The sequence below is a fragment of the Callionymus lyra genome, chromosome 3 (genome assembly GCF_982586985.1).
Source record: "Callionymus lyra chromosome 3, fCalLyr1.hap1.1, whole genome shotgun sequence".
NCBI lineage: Eukaryota > Metazoa > Chordata > Actinopteri > Syngnathiformes > Callionymidae > Callionymus > Callionymus lyra.
Window position 1 is genome coordinate 7,120,341 of NC_141820.1, and position 18,540 is coordinate 7,138,880.

The window sequence follows — 18,540 nt, forward strand, 5'->3', positions numbered from 1 at the left end:
ACTTCTCATCTCCAGATGTTGATCTCTGTGGTCCACGATCCAGCCTGGAGGAAGAAACATTGAGAAGATCAGATTCATTTGACTTCAGATGTTTCATGACTTCATGCTGCTAAGTGGACGTTCTTTCATGACTGTGTTGACCACAACAAAGATGGATCTAGAAACACTCGCTCAGTCTCCACTGTCTCCTTGTTCTTCCACTGGTGTCCAGCAGGAGAACATGGAGAAGCTCTGAGAGTTGGATTCATGTGCTCAGTTCAGATGAAGAGTCTGATCAGCGTCACACACTCACATCTCCCTGCTTCTGATCACATGTTCAGTCTGAAGATCTTTGGAGCTCAGTCAGTGAGTTCTGCTGCTCCGTCCATACCTGAGAGTCTCCAGCCTCCAGTCTGGACTCTCCAGTCCAGCAGACAGCAGCTCCAGTCCTGGTCCTCCTGGATCGTTGCGGCTCAGGTCCAGCTCTCTCAGATGGGACGGGTTAGATGTCAGAGCTGAGGCCAGAGAAGAACAACCTCCTGCTGAGATCTGACACCCTGACAGACTGTAATGAAGGAGAAACAGTTTCATTAAATCATGAGACCAGAAGAGCTGAAGACATGATGTTCTGACCGGAGAGTCTCCAGGTGACAGTGTGGACTCTTCAGTCCAGCAGACAGCAGCTCCACTCCTGGATCCTTCAGGTCGTAGTTGTCACTCAGGTCCAGTTGAGTCAGACTAGAGGACGGAGAGCTGAGGACTGAGGACAGAAGTGAACAACTTCTCTCTCTCAGTCCACAGTCGATCAGCCTGTGAAAGAGACGAGTGTCGTCAACAAGTGACTTTTTCTCTATTTTGACTTGAAAGACTTGATTTGAGGAAACACTGAACTCTTTACATTCATAAGATCATCACATGATTGTGTGAATATTTGAAGACTTTTCTATCAATCAGGATCAACTTGATCAAACACATGAAATCATGATGTTTTCATCAGTTCAACACTTTCCTGACTTTGTTTCATTATTTATAAAAGTGTCACATGATACACAGAGACTGTTGTGAGAGGATTGATGTTGTTTTTATACCAGAAACAAACACAAGAGAAGAAGAAAAACTAAAGTCACAATAGAAATAAATGAATAAAAGTCATGAGAAAAACAAAGATGTTTGTAGATTATTTTTGAAGGTTGTTTATCAATCAATACATCGATCAACTTGTTTTCATCTGGTGACACCTTTTATTTGTGATTCATGAAAATGTCTCAATTGAAGATGTCTATAAAGTTTTCTTTCTATAAACTTGTTATTTTCTACTTCTAATTATGTTTTCATTCATCAAAGTCTTCAAAGTTTCCCTCCATCATTGTTCAAACATGTGTCGTTTCTTTAAATCTCCAGGTTTCAAATGTTTTCTCTGTATTTCCAGGTTTGAATATGGAGGCCTGCGAGGGTCAAATCAAGAGTTTACTCACCTTTTCATTGATATTTGGAAATAATCTCCTTCCATGTTTCAAGACAATACTTTTGGCAGAGATGGAGACTCGAGTCACACCTATGACTCGTGACTGAGACTCGTTATTTGTGACTCGAGTCAACTGGGACTTATTTATAGTGACTCGACTCATACTAGTTATTTGTGACTCAAGTGTCGACTAGGACTAGTGATTTATGACTTAAGACTTGACCTAAACTAGTGATTTGTGACTTGAGACCTGAGTCGTCCTTGTGATTTGGGGCTTGAGAGTCGACTCAGATTCTGGATCTGTTACTTGAGACTTGACTCGGACTAGTGATATGTGACTCGAGACTTTTCTCGGACTGGTGATTTATGACCAGAGACTTGACTCAATCTAGTGATTTATGACTCGAGACTTGACTTGGACTAGAGATTTATGACTCGAAACTTGACTTGGACTAGAGATTTATGACTCGAGACTTGACTTGGACTAGAGATTTATGACTCGACACTTGACTCGGACTAGTGATTTATGACTCGAGACTTGACTCGGACTAGTGATTTATGACTCGAGACTTGACTCGGACTAGTGATTTATGACTCGAGACTTGACTCAGACTAGTGATTTATAACTCGAGACTTTTCTCGGACTGGTGATTTATGACCAGAGACTTGACTCAATCTAGTGATTTATGACTCGAGACTTGACTTGGACTAGAGATTTATGACTCGAGACTTGACTTGGACTAGAGATTTATGACTCGAAACTTGACTTGGACTAGAGATTTATGACTCGAGACTTGACTTGGACTAGAGATTTATGACTCGACACTTGACTCGGACTAGTGATTTATGACTCGAAACTTGACTTGGACTAGTGATTTATGACTCGAGACTTGACTTGGACTAGTGATTTATGACTCGAGACTTGACTCGGACTAGTGATTTATGACTCGAGACTTGACTTGGACTAGTGATTTATGACTCGAGACTTGACTCGGACTAGTGATTTATGACTCGAGACTTGACTTGGACTAGTGATTTATGACTCGAGACTTGACTTGGACTAGTGATTTATGACTCGAGACTTGACTCGGACTAGTGATTTATGACTCGAGACTTGACTCGGACTAGTGATTTATGACTCGAGACTTGACTCAGACTAGTGATTTATAACTCGAGACTTTTCTCGGACTAGTGATTTATGACCAGAGACTTGACTCAATCTAGTGATTTATGACTCGAGACTTGACTCAATCTAGTGATTTATGACTCGAGACTTGACTTGGACTAGAGATTTATGACTCGAAACTTGACTCGGACTAGTGATTTATGACTCGAAACTTGACTCGGACTAGTGATTTATGACTCGAGACTTTACTCGGACTAGTGATTTATGACTCGACACTTGACTCGGACTAGTGATTTATGACTCGAGACTTGACACGGACTAGTGATTTATGGCTCGAAACTTGACTCGGACTAGTGAATTATGACTCGAGACTTGACTCGGACTAGTGAATTATGACTCGAGACTTGACTCGGACTAGTGAATTATGACTCGAGACTTGACTCGGACTAGTGAATTATGACTCGAGACTTGACTCGGACTAGTGATTTATGACTCGAAATTTGACTCGTAATAGTGATTTTTGACTCGAAACTTGACTCGGACTAGTGATTTTTGACTCGAAACTTGACACGGACTAGTGATTTATGACTCGAAACTTGACTCGGACTAGTGATTTTTGACTCGAAACTTGACTCGGACTAATGATTTATGACTCGAGACTTGACTCGGACTAGTGATGTTTGACTCGACACTTGACTCGGACTAGTGATTTATGACTCGAAACTTGACACGGACTAGTGATTTATGACTCGAAACTTGACACGGACTAGTGATTTATGACTCGAGACTTGACACAGACTAGTGATTTATGACTCGAAACTTGACACGGACTAGTGATTTATGACTCGAAACTTGACACGGACTAGTGATTTATGACTCGAGACTTGACACGGACTAGTGATTTATGACTGGAAACTTGACACGGACTAGTGATTTATGACTCGAAACTTGATTCGGACTAGTGATTTATGACTCGAAACTTGACTCGGACTAGTGAATTATGACTCGAGACTTGACTCGGACTAGTGAATTATGACTCGAGACTTGACTCGGACTAGTGAATTATGACTCGAGACTTGACTCGGACTAGTGAATTATGACTCGAGACTTGACTCGGACTAGTGATTTATGACTCGAAATTTGACTCGTAATAGTGATTTTTGACTCGAAACTTGACTAGGACTAGTGATTTTTGACTCGAGACATGACTCAGACTAGTGATTTATGACTCGAAACTTGACTCGGACTAGTGATTTTTGACTCGAAACTTGACTCGGACTAATGATTTATGACTCGAGACTTGACTCGGACTAGTGATGTTTGACTCGACACTTGACTCGGACTAGTGATGTGTGACTCGACACTTGACTCGGACTAGTGATTTGACTCGACGCTTGACTCGGACTAGTGATGTGTGACTCGACACTTGACTCGGACTAGTGATTTATGACTCGACACTTGACTCGGACTAGTGATGTGTGACTCGACACTTGACTCGGACTAGTGATTTATGACTCGACACTTGACTCGGACTAGTGATGTGTGACTCGACACTTGACTCGGACTAGTGATTTATGACTCGACACTTGACTCGGACTAGTGATGTGTGACTCGACACTTGACTCGGACTAGTGATTTATGACTCGACACTTGACTCGGACTAGTGATTTATGACTCGACACTTGACTCGGACTAGTGATGTGTGACTCGACACTTGACTCGGACTAGTGATTTATGACTCGACACTTGACTCGGACTAGTGATGTGTGACTCGACACTTGACTCGGACTAGTGATGTGTGACTCGACACTTGACTCGGACTAGTGATGTGTGACTCGACACTTGACTCGGACTAGTGATTTATGACTCGACACTTGACTCGGACTAGTGATGTGTGACTCGACACTTGACTCGGACTAGTGATGTGTGACTCGACACTTGACTCGGACTAGTGATTTATGACTCGACACTTGACTCGGACTAGTGATGTGTGACTCGACACTTGACTCGGACTAGTGATGTGTGACTCGACACTTGACTCGGACTAGTGATGTGTGACTCGACACTTGACTCGGACTAGTGATTTATGACTCGACACTTGACTCGGACTAGTGATGTGTGACTCGACACTTGACTCGGACTAGTGATGTGTGACTCGACACTTGACTCGGACTAGTGATGTGTGACTCGACACTTGACTCGGACTAGTGATGTGTGACTCGACACTTGACTCGGACTAGTGATGTGTGACTCGACACTTGACTCGGACTAGTGATGTGTGACTCGACACTTGACTCGGACTAGTGATTTATGACTCGAGACATGACTCAGACTAGTGATTTATGACTCGAAACTTGACTCGGACTAGTGATTTTTGACTCGAGACATGACTCAGACTAGTGATTTATGACTCGAAACTTGACTCGGACTAGTGATTTTTGACTCGAAACTTGACTCGGACTAATGATTTATGACTCGAGACTTGACTCGGACTAGTGATGTTTGACTCGACACTTGACTCGGACTAGTGATGTGTGACTCGACACTTGACTCGGACTAGTGATTTATGACTCGACACTTGACTCGGACTAGTGATGTGTGACTCGACACTTGACTCGGACTAGTGATGTGTGACTCGACACTTGACTCGGACTAGTGATTTATGACTCGACACTTGACTCGGACTAGTGATGTGTGACTCGACACTTGACTCGGACTAGTGATTTATGACTCGACACTTGACTCGGACTAGTGATGTGTGACTCGACACTTGACTCGGACTAGTGATGTGTGACTCGACACTTGACTCGGACTAGTGATGTGTGACTCGACACTTGACTCGGACTAGTGATTTATGACTCGACACTTGACTCGGACTAGTGATGTGTGACTCGACACTTGACTCGGACTAGTGATGTGTGACTCGACACTTGACTCGGACTAGTGATTTATGACTCGACACTTGACTCGGACTAGTGATGTGTGACTCGACACTTGACTCGGACTAGTGATGTGTGACTCGACACTTGACTCGGACTAGTGATGTGTGACTCGACACTTGACTCGGACTAGTGATTTATGACTCGACACTTGACTCGGACTAGTGATGTGTGACTCGACACTTGACTCGGACTAGTGATGTGTGACTCGACACTTGACTCGGACTAGTGATGTGTGACTCGACACTTGACTCGGACTAGTGATGTGTGACTCGACACTTGACTCGGACTAGTGATGTGTGACTCGACACTTGACTCGGACTAGTGATGTGTGACTCGACACTTGACTCGGACTAGTGATGTGTGACTCGACACTTGACTCGGACTAGTGATGTGTGACTCGAGACTTGACTCGGACTAGTGATGTGTGACTCGACACTTGACTCGGACTAGTGATGTGTGACTCGACACTTGACTCGGACTAGTGATGTGTGACTCGAGACTTGACTCGGACTAGTGATGTGTGACTCGACACTTGACTCGGACTAGTGATGTGTGACTCGACACTTGACTCGGACTAGTGATGTGTGACTCGACACTTGACTCGGACTAGTGATGTGTGACGAACAAAACAACAAGAGAAAGGAAGAGAGAAATCAAGAATGGTGACAAAGATGAGTAGAAATGAAGAGATAAGAGCAGGATGTGTGATGACACTGTTCAATATTGTGATGATGATATGACTTGTGATGAAGAAGAACATGTTTCAGTTTTCATACAGTTCCTGATGTGTTTATCACACATGCTCACATCACCATGAACATTACCCTGCATTGAAATCTAGAAACAGAACAAGTTAGAACATCACAAGTGTCACTCAAATGTCTTTGAATGTATTTGAGATCAGTAAATATGTGTCAACATACTGAACAGCACGACCCCAGCAGAAGTCAAAATAAACAAAGTTCAAGTGTCAGAACCTGCTGAAGACTGATGTCACTTAGAATCAACTGCTTCATTGAAGAACAAACTGAAGACAAAACTTTGACTCTCTGGAGTCTCACCTCTGACTTTCACATTTCAGCTCTGAAGCTGTAGAAATGATGTTCTGACCTGAGAGTCTCCAGGTGACAGTGTGGACTCTTCAGTCCAGCAGACAGCAGCTCCACTCCTGGATCCTTCAGGTAGTAGTTTCTACTCAGGTCCAGTAGAGTCAGACTAGAGGACGGAGAGCTGAGGACTGAGGACAGAAGTGAACAACTTCTCTCTGTCAGCCAACAGTTGATCAGCCTGTGAAAGAGACGAGTGTCGTCAACAAGTGACTTTTTCTCTATTTTGACTTGAAAGACTTGATTTGAGGAAACACTGAACTCTTTACATTCATAAGATCATCACATGATTGTGTGAATATTTGAAGACTTTTCTATCAATCAGGATCAACTTGATCAAACACATGAAATAATGATGTTTTCATCAGTTCAACACTTTCCTGACTTTGTTTCATTATTTATAAAAGTGTCACATGATACACAGAGACTGTTGTGAGAGGATTGATGTTGTTTTTATACCAGAAACAAACACAAGAGAAGAAGAAAAACTAAAGTCACAATAGAAATAAATGAATAAAAGTCATGAGAAAAACAAAGATGTTTGTAGATTATTTTTGAAGGTTGTTTATCAATCAATACATCGATCAACTTGTTTTCATCTGGTGACACCTTTTATTTGTGATTCATGAAAATGTCTCAATTGAAGATTTCTATCAAGTTTTCTTTCTATAAACTTGTTATTTTCTACTTCTAATTATGTTTTCATTCATCAAAGTCTTCAAAGTTTCCCTCCATCATTGTTCAAACATGTGTCGTTTCTTTAAATCTCCAGGTTTCAAATGTTTTCTCTGTATTTCCAGGTTTGAATATGGAGGCCTGCGAGGGTCAAATCAAGAGTTTACTCACCTTTTCATTGATATTTGGAAATAATCTCCTTCCATGTTTCAAGACAATACTTTTGGCAGAGATGGAGACTCGAGTCACACCTATGACTCGTGACTGAGACTCGTTATTTGTGACTCGAGTCAACTGGGACTTATTCATAGTGATTCGACTCATACTAGTTATTTGTGACTCAAGTGTCGACTAGGACTAGTGATTTGTGACTTAAGACTTGACCTAAACTAGTGATTTGTGACTTGAGACCTGAGTCGTCCTTGTGATTTGGGGCTTGAGAGTCGACTCAGATTCTGGATCTGTTACTTGAGACTTGACTCGGACTAGTTATTTATGACTCGAGACTTTTCTCGGACTGGTGATTTATGACCAGAGACTTGACTCAATCTAGTGATTTATGACTCGAGACTTGACTTGGACTAGAGATTTATGACTCGAGACTTGACTTGGACTAGAGATTTATGACTCGAAACTTGACTTGGACTAGAGATTTATGACTCGAGACTTGACTTGGACTAGAGATTTATGACTCGACACTTGACTCGGACTAGTGATTTATGACTCGAGACTTGACTCGGACTAGTGATTTATGACTCGAAACTTGACTCGGACTAGTGATTTATGACTCGACACTTGACTCGGACTAGTGATGTGTGACTCGACACTTGACTCGGACTAGTGATTTATGACTCGAAACTTGACTTGGACTAGTGATGTGTGACTCGACACTTGACTCGGACTAGTGATTTCTGACTCGACACTTGACTCGGACTATTGATTTATGACTTGAAACTTGACTCGGACTAGTGATGTGTGACTCGACACTTGACTCGGACTAGTGATGTGTGACTCGACACTTGACTCGGACTAGTGATTTATGACTCGAAACTTGACTCGGACTAGTGATGTGTGACTCGACACTTGACTCGGACTAGTGATTTATGACTCGAAACTTGACTCGGACTAGTGATTTATGACTCGAAACTTGACTCGGACTATTGATTTATGACACGACACTTGACTCGGACTATTGATTTATGACTCGACACCTGACTCGGACTAGTGATTTATGACACGACACTTGACTCGGACTAGTGATTTATGACTCGACACCTGACTCGGACTAGTGATTTATGACACGACACTTGACCCGGACTATTGATTTATGACTCGACACCTGACTCGGACTAGTGATTTATGACACGACACTTGACTCGGACTAGTGATGTGTGACTCGACACTTGACTCGGACTAGTGATGTGTGACTCGACACTTGACTCGGACTAGTGATGTGTGACTCGACACTTGACTCGGACTATTGATTTCTGACTCGACACTTGACTCGGACTAGTGATGTGTGACTCGACACTTGACTCGGACTAGTGATGTGTGACTCGACACTTGACTCGGACTAGTGATGTGTGACTCGACACTTGACTCGGACTAGTGATGTGTGACTCGACACTTGACTCGGACTAGTGATGTGTGACTCGACACTTGACTCGGACTAGTGATGTGTGACTCGACACTTGACTGGGACTAGTGATGTGTGACTCGAGACTTGACTCGGACTAGTGATGTGTGACTCGACACTTGACTCGGACTAGTGATGTGTGACTCGACACTTGACTCGGACTAGTGATGTGTGACTCGACACTTGACTCGGACTAGTGATGTGTGACTCGACACTTGACTCGGACTAGTGATGTGTGACTGGACACTTGACTCGGACTAGTGATGTGTGACTCGACACTTGACTCGGACTAGTGATGTGTGACTGGACACTTGACTCGGACTAGTGATGTGTGACTGGACACTTGACTCGGACTAGTGATGTGTGACTCGACACTTGACTCGGACTAGTGATGTGTGACTGGACACTTGACTCGGACTAGTGATGTGTGACTCGACACTTGACTCGGACTAGTGATGTGTGACTCGACACTTGACTCGGACTAGTGATGTGTGACTCGACACTTGACTCGGACTAGTGATGTGTGACTCGACACTTGACTCGGACTAGTGATGTGTGACGAACAAAACAACAAGAGAAAGGAAGAGAGAAATCAAGAATGGTGACAAAGATGAGTAGAAATGAAGAGATAAGAGCAGGATGTGTGATGACACTGTTCAATATTGTGATGATGATATGACTTGTGATGAAGAAGAACATGTTTCAGTTTTCATACAGTTCCTGATGTGTTTATCACACATGCTCACATCACCATGAACATTACCCTGCATTGAAATCTAGAAACAGAACAAGTTAGAACATCACAAGTGTCACTCAAATGTCTTTGAATGTATTTGAGATCAGTAAATATGTGTCAACATACTGAACAGCACGACCCCAGCAGAAGTCAAAATAAACAAAGTTCAAGTGTCAGAACCTGCTGAAGACTGATGTCACTTAGAATCAGCTGCTTCATTGAAGAACAAACTGAAGACAAAACTTTGACTCTCTGGAGTCTCACCTCTGACTTTCACATTTCAGCTCTGAAGCTGTAGAAATGATGTTCTGACCTGAGAGTCTCCAGGTGACAGTGTGGACTCTTCAGTCCAGCAGACAGCAGCTCCACTCCTGGATCCTTCAGTTTGTAGTTGTAACTCAGGTCCAGTTGAGTCAGACTAGAGGACGGAGAGCTGAGGACTGAGGACAGAAGTGAACAACTTCTCTCTGTCAGTCGACAGTAGTCCAGCCTGTGAAAGAGACGAGTGTCGTCAACAAGTGACTTTTTCTCTATTTTGACTTGAAAGACTTGATTTGAGGACACACTGAACTCTTTACATTCATAAGATCATCACATGATTGTGTGAATATTTGAAGACTTTTCTATCAATCAGGATCAACTTGATCAAACACATGAAATAATGATGTTTTCATCAGTTCAACACTTTCCTGACTTTGTTTCATTATTTATAAAAGTGTCACATGATACACAGAGACTGTTGTGAGAGGATTGATGTTGTTTTTATACCAGAAACAAACACAAGAGAAGAAGAAAAACTAAAGTCACAATAGAAATAAATGAATAAAAGTGATTTATGACTCGAGACTTGACTCGGACTAGTGATGTGTGACTCGACACTTGACTCGGACTAGTGATGTGTGACTCGACACTTGACTCGGACTAGTGATGTGTGACTCGACACTTGACTCGGACTAGTGATGTGTGACTCGACACTTGACTCGGACTAGTGATTTATGACTCGAGACTTGACTCGGACTAGTGATTTATGACTCGAAACTTGACTCGGACTAGTGATTTATGACTCGAAACTTGACTCGGACTAGTGATTTATGACTCGAAACTTGACTCGGACTAGTGATGTGTGACTCGTAACTTGACTCGGACTAGTGATTTATGACTCGAAACTTGACTCGGACTAGTGATTTATGACTCAAAACTTGACTCGGACTAGTGATTTATGACTCGAGACTTGACTCGGACTAGTGATTTATGACTCGAGACTTGACTCGGACTAGTGATTTATGACTCGAAACTTGACTCGGACTAGTGATTTATGACTCGAGACTTGACTCGGACTAGTGATTTATGACTCGAGACTTGACTCAGACTAGAGATTTATGACTCGAAAATTGACTCGGACTAGTGATTTATGACTTGAAACTTGACTCGGACTAGTGATGTGTGACTCGACACTTGACTCGGACTAGTGATGTGTGACTCGAAAGTTGACTCGAACTAGTGATGTGTGACTCGACACTTGACTCGGTCTAGTGATGTGTGACTCAACACTTGACTCGGACTAGTGATGTGTGACTCGAAAGTTGACTCGGACTAGTGATGTGTGACTCGACACTTGACTCGGAATAGTGATGTGTGACTCGACACTTGATTCGGACTAGTGATGTGTGACTCGAAAGTTGACTCGGACTAGTGATGTGTGACTCGACACTTGACTCGGACTAGTGATGTGTGACTGGACACTTGACTCGGACTAGTGATTTATGACACGACACCTGACTCGGACTAGTGATGTTTGACTCGAAAGTTGACTCGGACTAGTGATGTGTGACTCGACACTTGACTCGGACTAGTGATGTGTGACTGGACACTTGACTCGGACTAGTGATTTATGACACGACACTTGACTCGGACTAGTGATTTATGACTCGAAACTTGACACGGACTAGTGATGTGTGACTGGACACTTGACTCGGACTAGTGATGTGTGACTCGACACTTGACTCGGACTAGTGATGTGTGACTCGACACTTGACTCGGACTATTGATTTATGACTTGAAACTTGACTCGGACTAGTGATGTGTGACTCGACACTTGACTCGGACTAGTGATGTGTGACTCGACACTTGACTCGGACTAGTGATTTATGACACGACACTTGACTCGGACTAGTGATTTATGACTCGAAACTTGACACGGACTAGTGATGTGTGACTCGACACTTGACTCGGACTAGTGATGTGTGACTCGACACTTGACTCGGACTAGTGATGTGTGACTCGACACTTGACTCGGACTAGTGATGTGTGACTGGACACTTGACTCGGACTAGTGATGTGTGACTCGACACTTGACTCGGACTAGTGATGTGTGACTGGACACTTGACTCGGACTAGTGATGTGTGACTCGACACTTGACTCGGACTAGTGATGTGTGACTCGACACTTGACTCGGACTAGTGATGTGTGACTCGACACTTGACTCGGACTAGTGATGTGTGACGAACAAAACAACAAGAGAAAGGAAGAGAGAAATCAAGAATGGTGACAAAGACGAGTAGAAATGAAGAGATAAGAGCAGGATGTGTGATGACACTGTTCAATATTGTGATGATGATATGACTTGTGATGAAGAAGAACATGTTTCAGTTTTCATACAGTTCCCGATGTGTTTATCACACATGCTCACATCACCATGAACATTACCCTGCATTGAAATCTAGAAACAGAACAAGTTAGAACATCACAAGTGTCACTCAAATGTCTTTGAATGTATTTGAGATCAGTAAATATGTGTCAACATACTGAACAGCACGACCCCAGCAGAAGTCAAAATAAACAAAGTTCAAGTGTCAGAACCTGCTGAAGACTGATGTCACTTAGAATCAGCTGCTTCATTGAAGAACAAACTGAAGACAAAACTTTGACTCTCTGGAGTCTCACCTCTGACTTTCACATTTCAGCTCTGAAGCTGTAGAAATGATGTTCTGACCTGAGAGTCTCCAGGTGACAGTGTGGACTCTTCAGTCCAGCAGACAGCAGCTCCACTCCTGGATCCTTCAGGTTCCAGTTCTGACTCAGGTCCAGTTGAGTCAGACTAGAGGACGGAGAGCTGAGGACTGAGGACAGAAGTGAACAACTTCTCTCTGACAGCCAACAGTAGTTCAGCCTGTGAAAGAGACGAGTGTCGTCAACAAGTGACTTTTTCTCTATTTTGACTTGAAAGACTTGATTTGAGGACACACTGAACTCTTTACATTCATAAGATCATCACATGATTGTGTGAATATTTGAAGACTTTTCTATCAATCAGGATCAACTTGATCAAACACATGAAATAATGATGTTTTCATCAGTTCAACACTTTCCTGACTTTGTTTCATTATTTATAAAAGTGTCACATGATACACAGAGACTGTTGTGAGAGGATTGATGTTGTTTTTATACCAGAAACAAACACAAGAGAAGAAGAAAAACTAAAGTCACAATAGAAATAAATGAATAAAAGTGATTTTTGAATCGAGACTTGACTCAAATTAGTGATTTATGACTCGACACTTGACTCGGACTAGTGATTTATGACTCAACACTTGACTAGGACTAGTGATTTATGACTCGACACTTGACTAGGACTAGTGATTTATGACTCGAAACTTGACTCGGACTATTGATTTCTGACTCGACACTTGACTCGGACTATTGATTTATGACTCGACACTTGACTCGGACTATTGATTTCTGACTCGACACCTGACTCGGACTAGTTATTTCTGACTCGACACTTGACTCGGACTAGTGATTTCTGACTCGAGACTTGACTGGGACTATTGATTTATGACTCGACACCTGACTCGGACTAGTTATTTCTGACTCGACACTTGACTGGGACTAGTGATGTGTGACTCGACACTTGACTCGGACTAGTGATTTATGACTCCAGACTTGACTCGGACTAATGATTTATGACTCGAGACTTGACTCGGACTAGTGATTTATGACTTGAAACTTGACTCGGACTAGTGATTTATGACTCGAAACTTGACTCGGACTAATGATTTATGACTCGAGACTTGACTCGGACTAGTGATTTATGACTCGAAACTTGACTCGGACTAATGATTTATGACTCGAGACTTGACTCGGACTAGTGATTTATGACTCGAAACTTGACTCGTACTAATGATTTATGACTCGAGACTTGACTCGGACTAGTGATTTATGACTCGAAACTTGACTCGGACTAATGATTTAAGACTCGAGATTTTACTCGGACTAGTGATTTATGACTCAAGACTTGACTCAGACTAGTGATTTATGACTCAAGACTTGACTCAAATTAGTGATTTATGACTCGAGACTTGACTCGGACTAGTGATGTGTGACTTGAACTCAGGATTATTTACTGTAGACTCGACTTGACAAAACTCTCTGGAGTCTCACCTCTGACTTTCACATTTCAGCTCTGAAGCTGTAGAAATGATGTTCTGACCTGAGAGTCTCCAGGTGACAGTGTGGACTCTTCAGTCCAGCAGACAGCAGCTCCACTCCTGGATCCTGCAGGTCGTAGTTGTGACTCAGGTCCAGTTGAGTCAGACTAGAGGACGGAGAGCTGAGGACTGAGGACAGAAGTGAACAACTTCTCTCTGTCAGTCCACAGCAGCTCAGCCTGAATAAAATGAAACAGGAAATCAAACGTTGATGTTTATATCTTCAGAGATGTTCCAATGATCCACTTACAGAACTTTATTTGAAGCTTGAACCATCGGCAGAAGCCTCTCAAGAACCTCCTCTGAAGCAGAGTATTTCTTCAGGTCAAACACGTCCAGATGTTCCTCTGAGGACAGTAAGATGAAGGCCAGGGTGGACCATTGAGTAGGAGACAGTTGATCTGTGGAGAGACGTCCTGATCTCAGCTGCTGTTGGACCTCCTCCACCAGAGAAGTGTCCTTCACTTCATTCAGACAGTGGAACAGATTGATGATTCTCTCTGGAGACACATTCTCACTGATCTTCTTCTTGATGAGCTTTGCTGTGTCCTGATTGGTCCAAGAGCTTCTTCCTGTTTGTTTCAATAAACCTGTCAGGAGACTCTGGCTGGTCTGCAGAGAAAGACCCAGAAGGAAGCGCAGGAACAAGTCCAGATGTCCATTTGGACTTTCTACAGCATCATTGATTTCTTTCTGGTAGAACTTTTCTATGTCAACGATTCTTGACTGCAGGTTGACTTCAGAGTTGAAGAACTTCTGGTGAACATGAAGAGCAGCCAGAAACTCCTGAAGACTCAGGTGGATGAAGCAGAACATCTGGTCCTGGTACAGTCCTCTCTCCTCTCTGAAGATCTGAGTGAACACTCCTGAGTGAAGTGAAGCAGCTGTGATGTCGATGTCACTCTCTGTCAGGTCTGATTCATAGAAGACCAAGTTTCCTTTCTTCAGGTGCTCAAAAGCCAGTTTTCCCAGAGACTCCATCATCTTGCTGCTCTCAGGATCCCAAACTGTGTCTGTCCAAGCTGCTCCATGGTACTTCAGCTTCTTGACTTTGGACAGAACCACCAGGAAGTAGATGAACATCTCAGTCAGGGTGTTGGGCAGCTGTCCTGTGTCTCCGCTCTTCAACATGTCCTCCAGAACTGTGGCAGTGATCCAGCAGAAGATCGGGATGTGACACATGATGTGGAGGCTTCGGGAGGTCTTGATGTGAGAGATGATGGTGCTGGTCTGCTCCTCATCACTGGACCTCTTCCTGAAGTACTCCTCCTTCTGGGGGTCAGTGAACCCTCTGACCTCTGTCACCATGTCCACACACTCAGGAGGGATCTGATTGGCTGCTGCAGGTCGTGTGGTCATCCAGAGACGAGCTGAGGGAAGAAGATTCCCTCTGATGAGGTTTGTCAGGAGGACGTCTACTGAGGTGGACTCTGTAGCTGCTGTCAAGACCCGACTGTTGAGGAAGTCCAGAGGGAGTCGACACTCGTCCAGACCGTCAAGGATGAACAGAACCTGGACTTCTTCAAAGCTGCTGAGATCTTTGGTTTCAGGAAAGAAAAGATGAACAAGTTCCACCAAACTCAACTTCTTCTCTTTCAGCAGGTTCAGCTCTCTGAAGGTGAAAGGAAACATGAAGTGGAAGTTCTGGTGGGCTTTGCCTTCAGTCCAGTCCAGAGTGACCTTCTGTGTCAGGAGGGTCTTCCCAATGCCAGCCACGCCCTTCGTCAGCAGGCTCCTGATTGGTGGGTCTCTCTCAGGTGAGGCTTTAAAGAGGTCTTCTTGTCTGATGGTGGTTTCTGGTCTGGTCTGGTTCCTGGTGGCTGCTTCGATCTGTCGGACCTCGTGCTCCTGGTTGACCTGGTCTGTGCCCCCCTCAGTGATGTAGAGCTCCGTGTAGATCTGATTCAGAGGAGCAGAGTTTCCTGCTTTAGCGACCCCCTCAGACACACTGTGGAACTTCTTCTTCAGGCTCCTCTTCAGCCGTCGTTGAATCTTTTCTACACGACTTCCTGAAGAAGAGAAGTCACATGAGTCACAAGATTCTAGAAGCTGAAGATCAATCTTCTCAGCAGCTGCAGGAATTTCAATCTCAAATGTTCTAATAGATTCAAGACTTCATTTTCAACAGGTTGAAGGTTCAAATCCTCTTACTTCCCCACAGAAGACCAGCAAGCTCCTCCTGCTTCATGCTCCTCAGGAGGTTCAGGATGATCTTCAGGAAATCTTCTCTGTTGCTCCTCATCTGCTCCTCTTCACACTTCAACTTCTCCTCTTCCTCATCATCCAGGTGTTTCTGCTCACCTGGTCTGAGAAACTTCTTCACTCTCTCCAGTTCCTCCTTCACCAGGGTCATGACCTTGTCCTCCAGCAGCTGAAACACAAACATGTGACTTGATCATGTGACCTACAGAGGTCACCAGAGGTATGTCTCAGTACAATGCTGTGTCTCAAATCCCATACTAGCGTACTCAAAGTTAGTATTTTTAGTGCGTTAGTGCGTCTCAATTCTTAGTACGCCAATTTAGTGTGCATGGCGTACTAACACGCCCACAAAACTGAGTATGGTTCGATGGACACTAACCACCCTAAAGAGCCGCCATCTTAATGACTTTTTAAATTGAAGTTACATCATATATAAATGCATATATATTCATATACTTACAGGTGCATTTCAGCAGCAGTAGAAGGATGACACGTCTTTGGTGCAGATACCATCTTAAATATCTCACGAATATTTAGATTCTCATATTTTTCTTTATTTCTTTTTCCAAAGTTGCAAAACGTGCTGCCAGCAGGTGGCGATAGTGTTCAAACAGCTTCTTGAAACATTGTTAAATAGAAGTAGAAGAAGAAGCTGTCATGTGATTTCCGGTTAGTGTGTAGCAGCAGAGTTTGATTTGAGACGTACTATCTGTACAGGATTTGCGTACTAGTTAGTACGCACACTAACTTCTAGCATACTAAGATTAGTATGCGATTTGAGACACAGCACAAGTCTAACCAGGACCTGTTGAGCAATACTTTCTTCAAGAGTAGGACCAGAGAGTCTGAGTCACATTCAAATCTCATCTTCTCTCTAAAACTAAACAAGAGTCTCAGCCACACCAGACCTTCTACTTCATGTATGAAGCTGACAGGTGGAGTTGTCCAGGATCAGAGCTTCATGAAGCAGCAGAAGCAGCTGACTGGTGAGTTAGCAGCTGTTGTAGTCAGCAGGTGAGGCTGAAGACTTGAACGTACCTGAAGTGTGGAGTCCACATCTGTCTGATGCTGCTGGACACACTGGAGACTGAGAACATCCGAGACCTGCTGATCCTCTCTGTGAAGAACATCAGGCCGTCAATAAGTTCTGTCTACTTCTACAAGGACACCAATGATCTGAGCAAGACTCTGACTCTTCCATGTGCAGACCACCTAAGATAGAATCTTCCACATTCATGGAAAACCAGGTGAAACACAAGTTTGTCTCACACTTCAGTCGTGATTTCATTCTCATGGCTGCAGTTTGTTGCTTCTTCTCTTGTGAGTCGACTTTCCTCCACGACTGTCTGCAGCACTTTTGACGAGCAGTTCGTGAAGCTCAATAAAAGAGAAGTTTTGAGCTGCATTGACTCATGAACATCTTCAGTTGAAGTCACCAAGAGTCACTAACTGCTGATAGAAACACACACAGCTGTGAGTGAAAGAATGATTGTTGAGGATCAACTAACAGTCTTTGACGACTCAAACATTCCCTCAATCATTGAATCAGTGACTCTTAAATCACTTGAAGTATTTTCTCTTATCAGTGACCTTCATCTGAGGCGCTCATATGATCCACGTGAATGTTGCATCACAAGAAAAACACTCAAATCAAACTTGACTTTTGATGAATATTTCATCACGTTTGTTGTGTGTCAAGTTTCACAAGACTTCAGGTGGAGAAGAAGAAAAGTAGTTGCACTATTTAGAATTCTTCTTCTTGACTCAACAACTGAAGAGACTGTTGGTCGTCACATGATACAAACTTCTTCAACAACAGATGAACACACAAGTTACAGTGAGAAAATGATTCCAGTAAGTACTGATTCCAGTACTTAAAGTGCTGACAATATTTACAGACTTAGCTTCCAACAGGGAGGATGAGCTCCATGCACTTTAACTTTGGTTGTTTTGTTTGGATGTTTTAAATTTGAACAAATTGTTGCAAAATTATGAGATGTTTGCTCGGCCTACTTGCCCTTGAGTGCCTTTTCCTTGTGTTGCCCTTTTGTTTCTGTGAGCCAGTGAGCGGAGAAGATCATCGAGACACCATTCCCCCCCATCCAGGACGTTACAAAATCTCGCTGCCTGAACAGAGGCCACAGAATTCTGTCTGACCCCAACCACCCCCTCGATGGACTGTTCT

At 43.3% G+C, this 18,540-nt stretch overlaps 1 protein-coding gene across 25 annotated transcripts in view; it reads right to left on the reverse strand.

Moving 5' to 3' along the window:
- Positions 1–18,540, reverse strand: part of LOC148083146 (NACHT, LRR and PYD domains-containing protein 3-like) — a 208,781-nt gene that overhangs the window by 141,747 nt on the left and 48,494 nt on the right. For 17 of the 25 annotated variants that reach the window (XM_087786262.1, XM_087786259.1, XM_087786261.1 and 14 more), the window contains 8 exons: positions 17,394–17,472; positions 16,305–16,524; positions 14,404–16,162; positions 14,156–14,332; positions 12,659–12,835; positions 9,979–10,155; positions 6,623–6,799; positions 613–789 (listed from right to left, as the gene is read on the reverse strand). The exons of 7 other annotated variants lie outside the window; for them this stretch is intronic. In XM_087786262.1, coding sequence (XP_087642388.1) covers positions 613–789; positions 6,623–6,799; positions 9,979–10,155; positions 12,659–12,835; positions 14,156–14,332; positions 14,404–16,162; positions 16,305–16,524; positions 17,394–17,472 — 2,943 coding nt within the window. Of the gene's footprint in view, positions 45–370; positions 545–612; positions 790–6,622; positions 6,800–9,978; positions 10,156–12,658; positions 12,836–14,155; positions 14,333–14,403; positions 16,163–16,304; positions 16,525–17,393; positions 17,473–18,540 lie in introns of all 25 variants that reach the window. One more of the 25 variants, XM_087786282.1, reaches the window with a different exon arrangement.